This window comes from Antrostomus carolinensis, unplaced genomic scaffold, assembly GCF_000700745.2.
Source record: "Antrostomus carolinensis isolate BGI_N321 unplaced genomic scaffold, ASM70074v2 scaffold5252, whole genome shotgun sequence".
In the NCBI taxonomy this organism is placed as follows: Eukaryota; Metazoa; Chordata; class Aves; order Caprimulgiformes; family Caprimulgidae; genus Antrostomus; species Antrostomus carolinensis.
In genome coordinates, this window is record NW_010297429.1 from 4539 (window position 1) to 13907 (window position 9369).

General features: G+C 43.1%; 1 protein-coding gene across 1 annotated transcript; it reads right to left on the reverse strand.

Annotated features, from left to right (window-relative positions):
* Positions 1–1705: 1705 nt before the first annotated feature.
* On the reverse strand, positions 1706–9201 carry PDCL3 (phosducin like 3). The gene is made up of 6 exons (XM_010162103.2): positions 9196–9201; positions 8059–8188; positions 7303–7393; positions 6488–6631; positions 4572–4780; positions 1706–1976 (listed from the first exon to the last, which is right to left on the reverse strand). Exons 1-6 carry the CDS (start codon positions 9199–9201, stop codon positions 1834–1836), a joined length of 723 nt encoding a protein of 240 aa, XP_010160405.2. The 3' UTR covers positions 1706–1833.
* Positions 9202–9369: the final 168 nt, after the last annotated feature.

The window sequence follows — 9369 nt, forward strand, 5'->3', positions numbered from 1 at the left end:
AAAAAGAGGGCAAGTTTAGACTAGACACAAGGAAGAAATTTTTTACAATGAGGGCGGTGAAACACTGGCACAGGTTGCCCAGAAAAGTGGTAGAAGCCCCATCCCTGGAAACATTCAAGGTCAGGTTGGACAGGGCTCTGAGCAACCTGATCCAGTTGAAGGTGTCCCTGCTCACTGCAGGGGGGTTCAACTAGATGACCTTTAAAGGTCCCTTCCAACCCAAACCATTCTATGATTAAATAAGGACAAGCAAAAGAAAAGCAAAATAAGCAGGTTTCTATGGGGAGAAAGAGTTGTCCTTTTCCTAGATTGCAAGAACATGTAGGTAAGTACAGAAAAGCCTCAAGTCTGATGGGATTTCGGATAGTCCAGTGTCAAGAGAAGTGTGGTGGTACATGCAACAACAATATTTAGTATTTATCAGCTTGTAGCCCACTGCATTTGACCCACTTGCTCAGTGCTATCATTTTAGCTATCTAGTCAAAAACACATACACACAAAAAGATATTTAAGTGACATTCAAATCACCATTGAGATCTTAAAGAGGAAGCTTTCCATCAGGATCTTACAACTTCACCTGAAGTTTAAGGAACAGTTATTTGTTGTTTGAACTACACACCAATTTGACTGGTGAGACACAGCACAGGAAATGTGCTTAAAAGTTGCTATGAACTAACATAGAACTAAAATAAAAACTGCTGCTTACTGAGCACTGCATTCTGTACCATCCACCCACAGAATCTATCAGCAATATAACAAAATGTCCTTAGGGCAGGCTTGTTAGCAAAAGCTCTTCCAGCTTGTTAGCCCAAGAGCAGACAAACTGAAAGTGTAGGTGGACATTAAATCCAACCCAAAATAAGTAAGCAGCTTAAGGTAGTATTTCCGCTCATTCTCTTCTAAGGCTCCGACTGTTATTACTGTACCTAGTAGAAAATGGAAGGCTTTAATACAGAAGGATGTCAGCTCTTCAAACATCATTTTCCCTCCCATTTGGCAATGACACTACTGTATTAACACATCAGACTTCTGATTTTGTGGAAGAGGTCAGAGATTTCACACTCGAGCACCACCATCTTGACTTGTCTTTCCCCGTCAGCGGGTTTATCACATTGCAAAGATCAGCCCCTGCAAAAGGCAAAATACTGCTACTAAGTGAACTGGTGCACATGAAAGGGAGTTCTGGACTCAGCAGGTCTCAGAAGACACTTGCTGACACTGAGGCTTCTCTCAAGATGTCCAGGATCCCAGCTCACGGCCTCATGCTGGCCCTCCTGCCAGCACACCTCTGCAAAGAGCCACATGTCACCTTCAGTAGCACCCATGTCACAGGACACCTAGATCTCCACGCTGTCCAACATTTACGCACAATGGGCTGACAGAAGGCCTAAGTGCTACAACCAATTATGTTTAAGACCAGCTATTTAGATTCAATTTACACAAGCTAAGCTTGCCAAAACCAGTGCACTTTAGGACACTTCCTATTTCAGATTTTTTTTTTTTTTTAAATCAGCAATTTACTAAGAAAATAATAACAAGAGACCTTTGTTTCTACTGATGTCTGTATTTTAAAAACTTTGAGTAAGACTTACGCAGCCTTCATAATATAAAATGTCTTTCAGGATCCTAAGTGAAGCTGCAATAAGGTTTGTTTTGTTGCTTGTTTTTGTTGGGTTTTTTTTGTTTTGTTTTTTTAAAAGAACCTTTTTTAGTTTCTAGATAAATGGCCATCTTGAAATATTACCCTTCTGGGGCTCAATAAGTGTCTCCAGTGCTCTAGGTGAGAACACTGGCTGCAAGTGTACTGTATCAGTCTTGATGCCAACACAGGAGTTAGTCATCCTCTGAGTCACTCTCCCCACTGGCTGGGACACACGCCCTGATTGAGGACATGAGCTGGTCCTGGATCTGCTTCCGGGGATTCTCCTCAAGGTCTGTCTTGATGGCACCCGACTCCGAAATCTTCCACTCCAATTCTGTGGAGAGGAAAATGAAAGTCATAAATGTGGGGAGCAAACTGGGCTTTCTTCAGCTCTGACTCCTTCTGACGTATGCTAGTTTATTTACTTCAGTACAACAGCACCTTGTACTTCCTACTTTACCTTCAGAGGTAAAAAAGGACCTCAGATTGCCATAAATCCTCACTGTCCTTCCCACCCTTGCTTCCCCAGCTGACTTCTCTTATCCCCCTGCCATCACCACCACCAAAACCAGGACCCTGCTCTATTCCTTCCCCTCCTCTTCCACCCCCAGGTCCCAGCCCCCACCGTCTCCCACACTTGCTCCAGCCCAGCTCTCCCTTTACAGTCGCTAGCACTGGCAGCACAGGTTTCAGCCCAGGGCACAGAGCTCAGGGTACTGCTCTGCAGCCCATCAGTGGCATTCCCAGTGCCTCCCCGCTCCCTTCACAACCAAGAGTGCAAAAGAGGTGATTGATACAAAGCAGCAGCTTTAGAGGCAGCTGCTCTCCCAGTGGAAGGGAATCCCACCTCCTTCTAACCAGGTAAGGACAGAAGACAGATTTGCACAGTTATTGCCAATGAAGGAATATTGCTCATATATTACAGCTGTTTCTGTCATATACTGAGCTCATTACAATTAGAGGCAGGGAAGAGATTTGTTGAGGGTCAAAAACATGAGGCACATCCATTTACACATCCAAATGATAGGTATTTTTCAGAGATGTACTTTATAAATGCAATTCAGCCCTTTTCTACCACACCATGTACTGATTATTAGTTCCTTAGCAAGACAGTAAGAGAGACTCCACTATCAGCAGTAGGCTGATTACTACACAGACCCAAATTGGATTGCTTCCCAAAAGCAGTAGAAAGTCAATACAACACATTCAGCTGAAACCTCTCTCCTAGTCCTGCTGGCAACCCTGTTATTAAATCTGATTTCCTTCAGACATTGCAGAGTAATGAATACAATCTCACACTTTCTTTAATCTCCAGAAGTTACCTCGTCTTAGGGGAGAAGGAAGAAAGAAATAAAAGAAACTGCAGAATTTCAGTGCCTAGCTTTCTGTGATGGCTGAATTAAGCTAGCTCAGTCACTTTTGGGCCCACCCAAAATCAATCATTTATGTGCTAAAAATGGGAGAAAGCTAACTGTAGATTCTGCTACCACTGCTCACTTTAGTGTGTAATTAGGCAGCCACTGTAGTTAAGAGTTAGCTGCTCTCAAATCAGAGAGCTCATTGGTGAGTTTTTACCCTTCTGACAGTTCAAGGCAGGAGAGCATTTTCTAAAGCACAGGCTCAAGATATCCTGTAAACTTCAGGATTTTAGTAAAAAAACCTCTTTGCATCCTATCCCAGTACAGGCAGTGACATCATTCATCAGGGACCCTGAAATGCTGTTTAACTGTGGTTCACTTCAAATAAAGATGCCCTTAAAGTCTGATCTTGAAAAAGCTTGAGGGCATCTGGACCAATATGCCTACTCAGAAAGCTGATGAGTACCTTTTTAACTGAAGTAAAATCTAAGTTAAATCCAAGTGGCATTTGCTTTCCAAGAGCCTTTTTCACTGCCGACCTCAGTCTTCAAGCACTGCTGTACGATACTATCCCTGACCAACCACCTCCAAACAGCAGCTTTTACTGAAGAGCAACAGTGTCCCAAGAGACCTGCATCAACGCCCTGATCTCCTGAAGCATGTCATGCTGACAAGGTGACACAACCCAGCTTGCTCCAGGCTGCTGAGATGGGAAAGGAGAAACAGGTTTAGGGAAACTCATGACCTCCAAGAAAGGTAACAGCCTCTCCTCATAGAGCCCTGTGCCCCCTGAACCCCTGAGGCAAGAGCTTAGTGTGCTGCCATCTCCAGGAGATAGCAAGAGGAAAAGGAAGCAGCCCAATTTCAGGCTAGCAGCCCCATCTGGACAAACAGACAGGCTCCCTCTAAAGGTTCATGAAGAGTGGAGCCTGCATATCAGGAAGGTACAACAGACAAGGGTGACAGAGCACTGGAACAGGCTGCCCAGAGAGGCTGTGGAGTCTCCATCTCTGGAGATGTTGAAAATCTGCCTGCACATGTTCCTATGTGATCTACTCTAGGTGATTCTGCTCTAGCAGGGGGGTTGGATTAGATGATCTTCAGAGGTCTCTTCCAACCCCTACCATTCTCTGATTCAGTGTGACAAATATATGCCATCGGCTTGAAAATGAAACAAGAAGCCCTAGAATGCAATAGGCAAGCACCAGTTATTAAGTACACAGATTACCAAGTAACTGTGGCCAAGGTCAGTAATTAAGGTGCAAGAGCCCCAAAGAACATGCATGGGTACTACTTACCCTTTATTATATTCAGAAAAATTTCTTTCACCCAACACAGGGTGTGAACACTTGCACACACATAAGAGAAGTATCTATATGTTTGCCTACTCAGGCACTCGCTGGTTCTCCAAGATAGCCTTAATTGCATGTTGTTGTTGAGCCATAAGGGTACAAAAAAAAAATTCTAATAAGATTTTTAGTACCTTCTTTCTCCTCCTAAGTCTCACTTCTCTCATTCACAGCAAAGCAGTTTTGCTTCTCCTTTGGAAGACCGGAGATACAGACACTCACCATCCCTTGTCAGGTTCATGCCACCAAACACCAAAGGCCCAATGAACTGAGCTTTGATGTCTCCCTCCAGGTAGATGAATATCGTAGGCAGGTTCTTATCGGGGTAGTTGGGAATGCAGGTGGTAGAGATAGCTTTGATGAATTTCACATCTCTGAACTTTCTTGCAAGACTGCTCATATGTTGATTTATTAAGGCACAGAGTGGAATTCTGCGAAGAACAGCAATAGACACACATAAGGAAAAAATAAAAGACAAATTAGACAGTAATCTGCTCCAGAAGAAAGGTCAGAAATACCAGCTCAATTAGTAGCATTTATGGAAAGACAAATGTACCAGAGTAACTTCTGAATACTTTTGTTGCACAGTATTCCACAATTCAAAGTGAATCAGTATCACTGTGTGTTAGTTTTGGGGGGAGGCACATTTTTGGTAGTGGGGGAAGAGGCCATTGACCTGAACAAAAGACGACCATCAGCCTAAACAAAGAAAGAGCTTCATTGCCAGGAGGAAGGAGGAGGAGGGAGAGGACAGAGAACCTCAGACACCCAGTTCAACTGCATGGAGCAGGAAAAGGCAAAGGAGGTCCCTGCAGCCCATGGAAGTTCAACCAGAGCAGATACCCATGTGCAGGCCATGGAGGACTCCACGCTGGAGCAGAAAGCTGAGCCTGAGGGTAAGCGTGACTGAAATTGAGACCCCAGAGTTGCTCTATGCCAGAGCAGGGGTGGAGCCCCAGAGCCAGGGGCAGGGTGAGGAGGTGCGCTGGAGCAGAGACCTGTCTGCAGCCCGTGGATGTCCCCATGCTGGAAGCCAGGAGCTGTGCCCAAAGAGGTCTGTGACTCCACGGGAAGCTCATGTTGGAACATTTTGTTCCTGGACTTTCATGCCACGAAGAGCAGCAGAGGTGAACTGCAACCCCTATTCCCTGCCCCGTGTACCTCTAGGGGGGAGAAGGTACAGAAATTGGGAGCAAAGTAACTTGAGCCCAGGAAGAAGGGAGGGGTAGGGGGAAGGTGTTGTAAGATGTGGTTGTTATGTTCCACTGTGCTATTTGGATGTATGGCGACAAATTAAATTGATTTTTCTTCCCCAAGTTGAGTCTGTTTTGCCCGTGACCATAACTAGTGAGTGAGTCACCCCTGTCCTTCATTCCTAATCCGTGCCCCCTTTGTTGTGATTCCCTTCCCATCTTACCAGATGGGGGGGAGTGAGTGCAGGACAGCATGGTCCTACTGTGGTTAAACCACCACACACTGGAAGTTTTGTTGGGTAGTGGGTTTTTTGTTTTAAGATATTAGCAATATCTTAAAACATACAGATAAATTGTTTTATGAAGATATGACACTTAGAATTTGCATGAGCAAGAGCAAAATAGAAAGAAAAGCAGCTCCTGGAAGAAAGTATGCAAATGATTAACACCTGTGAGGCAACTAGAGACAATTAACAAAATCAAGTCTTTCTAACCCTTTCCAGAAAATTCTAGCAATTTATCAGACCTTTTTGACAAGTTTTTCTATCAGACAAGACCAGAAGCCTTGTTCACTCAATTTTTATGCCCCTAGAAACCATGCTAAAGACACACGGTGATCCTTCTAATGCACAGCCCCTCACACTTTATCAAGAATAATTTCCAAAGCCTGGATTCTTCAGTGGCAGCAGCTACCTCTATGACAGCCGTATGGTACAAGTCACACTGTGCTGTATAGATGTATAAAAAAAAAGCCACTTTATGATAGCATCGTTTTAGACCCAAGTTCAGCAGATTTGAGTCAATAGAAATGAAATTACTAATGCAGTTTTTTATTTCTTAAAACTCCAGAATCGGTTCCTTAATTTCCACAATAACTACAGATCTGTCTAGAGTATTTTCAGCTACTGACAGTGAAAAGTTTAAAGGTTAAAAACAAATTCTTACCCTTGCTTGTAGAGGTGCAGGACTACCCATATACCTTTTCCAGCTTTTGTAACTTCTTGAACATAATCTTTTCCAGAAATCTCCAAAACTTCCCCAAATTTATTCTTCATTTGAGCTGCCTTCATTTCTGCTAACCTTTGCCGTCTGAACAGCAAGGAATGGAAAAGAGATCTTGAGAACAGGTGAATTTTTGACAGAACAACACTTGAAGGAGCTGGCTGAAACCTAGACTTCAGAGGCATATTACAAACTTCTCAAACCCGAGAGCAACAAAAGCAAGTTGTCATAGTCAATAGATGCTCTCATATTTGCATCTCATGTTAAAACTGCCAACGTGCAAGAAGTACAACTCTGTTTCATTATTTTTTTTTCCTCCTCATTTCTGCCCTCAGCAGACATGTCTTCTGCAGATTTATACTACTAAACTAAATGGCAAAAACTACAAGAGATAGTAGAGCTAAAGAGATAATGGAAAACCAACACTGTAATTACATTAATCTGCAGCACCTTAATCTCATTCATGCAAAAATTGAGAAGTCTTGGAGGTGATTTTCAACACCCTCAGAATCCCCAGCCATGCACTCAACAGGTGCACATTATCTCTGCAAAACTAGGCTGTAGATAAAGGACACTGAATTTAAACCCAGTTATCCTATTAAAGACACTCAGAAGCTCTACAAGAGACTAGAAACACAACCCACTTTTTCTGTCATCAGGCACAACAACATCCTTCCTCTCTTCAACAATATCTACCAGCACATAAAAGAAAAACACTCCCATTTTCATTAAAGCCAAATTTTGCATGCTGCTCTGACCTGTACATTTCAATAGCTTTCTCATCTTCCTCGTTAAATTCATCTTCGTTCTCTTCTAGCTCTTCCAGAGTCATGTCCTCATAAGTTTTCACTAGAATGGAAGAAACATCACACCAACAAAAATCTCATTCCAGGATGAAAATGCATCAGCTCTTACCAGCTCAGCAGAACTTATTTACTTTAAGGACAGATTAACTATGGGAAATACAGCTTTTTAAAGTATTATTGTTACTGGAGTTTTAGAAAATACTACACGCTTTAGACATGTAGATGGAAAGTCAGTGATATAAAGGACTCTGAGCTGAAGGCTGCCTAGACTAGCACACAAGTACCTGCACTAGCTTTCAGTTTGGTGGCTGAGCAAAGACATATCTAACACACACAGAACACAGCAGGGATGTCTGAACAACAGAGGAAGGAGGAAGCATATAATAGGTAACGTCATAAGATACTTTTACCTACAAATTCACATGACAGACTCCCTTAACACTGTTCTTGTTTCAAACATTTACTTCTATAAAAATAGAGAACAAAGCTTTCCTGTGCTGGAAGAATCCACGTGTTCAGGAATGTATTTGTATTTGTTTGATACTGTTAACAGACAATCACCCTATAGGAGAAGCAGCTTTGGTATCCCTTACAGACTTGCTTTACAGCTATATAAACATTACTGCTGGCCATTTCTTTGCACAGGCTTCCCCCAGGAGCCATTCCAAGACTTGTCCTGCTGCTGCCCGAGTTGGCCTGGTCACTGACCGAGAGACTTCTGAAGGATGGCAAGCTGTTCCTCTTCCTTTGCACGTTCCTGTTCCTCCAGGTTTTCCTTTGGAGGAAGGATACCTTTCTTGCGTAGGATGTCATTCCACTCCGTGTCTTTATTTGGGTCCTAGAACAGAACAAGAAATGGCTGATGTGCATTCAAGGTGAACTTTACCACTTCAAGAACTTGACACAGGCAAGTTTTTTAAGAGACATAGCACATTGCTAAATTGGTAACTGCCTGGATGGCACCAGAAAGTCACAGCATGCATCCTCCTGATGCTGAGGCCTCTTCACAGCCCCAGACCAGTACCCTGAAAGGGACTTTTTTTTATTGCATCCACTCACAGCATGTACAGGCAGTCTTGGTAGGGGACATAAGTTTGAAGCATTGTAACCATCACTGAAGCTCTCACAAGGTGGAAGGAAAGGGCAGGCTATCAGCTGAGTGACAGGGAAGCACACTAGCAACAGCGCACACATACAGAGTCTCAGCAGAACAACAGGCCACCCAACCAGTGGTCATTGTATCGGGAAGCGGTGGTGAGAAGACACACAGGTGCCAGCCTTGCAGACCTAACTCGGGACATACAGGAACTCTCCTTGGTAGATTCAAGTCAATGCGACTACACAAGTGCTCGAAGAGAAGTAAGCACAGTATCTGCCACACAAGCCCATTGCTAGGAAATCAGATCTAAATCTACCTACACTCCTCCTGGAAGTTAAATAGAGATTTTACTGTGAAACAGTTGCAATACAAAGCAAATAGGCACCCATGTATTGTTGAGAAGCTCAAGTATAAGTTCTTCCAAGTTCAAGAGCAATTTTTATTTTTATTTTTTAATATATACATGAAGATTCAGTGATAAACACTCACAGTCTGATTCTGGTTCCTTACTGTCTTGACCCATGTTCAATTTGAAAACTGAATACAACACCTACTGCCTTGCTATGGGTGTATTGAGGGGAGGGGGAAATACAAAAATAAAACAAGATAGCACGGCAAATAGCACACCATTATTATTTTTTTAAAAAATCTCTCTGGTAATTTTTCCTTGACACAGCATTTCACAGCATCTACTGCCATTTATATATATGTAATATTTATATATAAGTGACACATATGACACATACTGTCATACTGACGAAGTGCCCGAGACACTCACCCACCCCTCTCCTTACTACGGCAGGGAAATAAATAAAAGTACTTGAAAAATGAAACCAACAAACCCCCACAAAACCAAGCCGCGGAGCTTCACAACAAGATCTCCGCATGACAGACACCTCCGCTCCCAGAAAGGGGGATAA

Coding starts and splice junctions, on each gene's coding strand:
- PDCL3 (XM_010162103.2), bottom strand. Junction 6,632..7,302: donor AAAGCTATTGAAATGTACAG/GTCAGAGCAGCA, acceptor CTTGCTGTTCAG/ACGGCAAAGGTTAGCAGAAA. Junction 1,977..4,571: donor CATGAACCTGACAAGGGATG/GTGAGTGTCTGT, acceptor TCCTCTCCACAG/AATTGGAGTGGAAGATTTCG.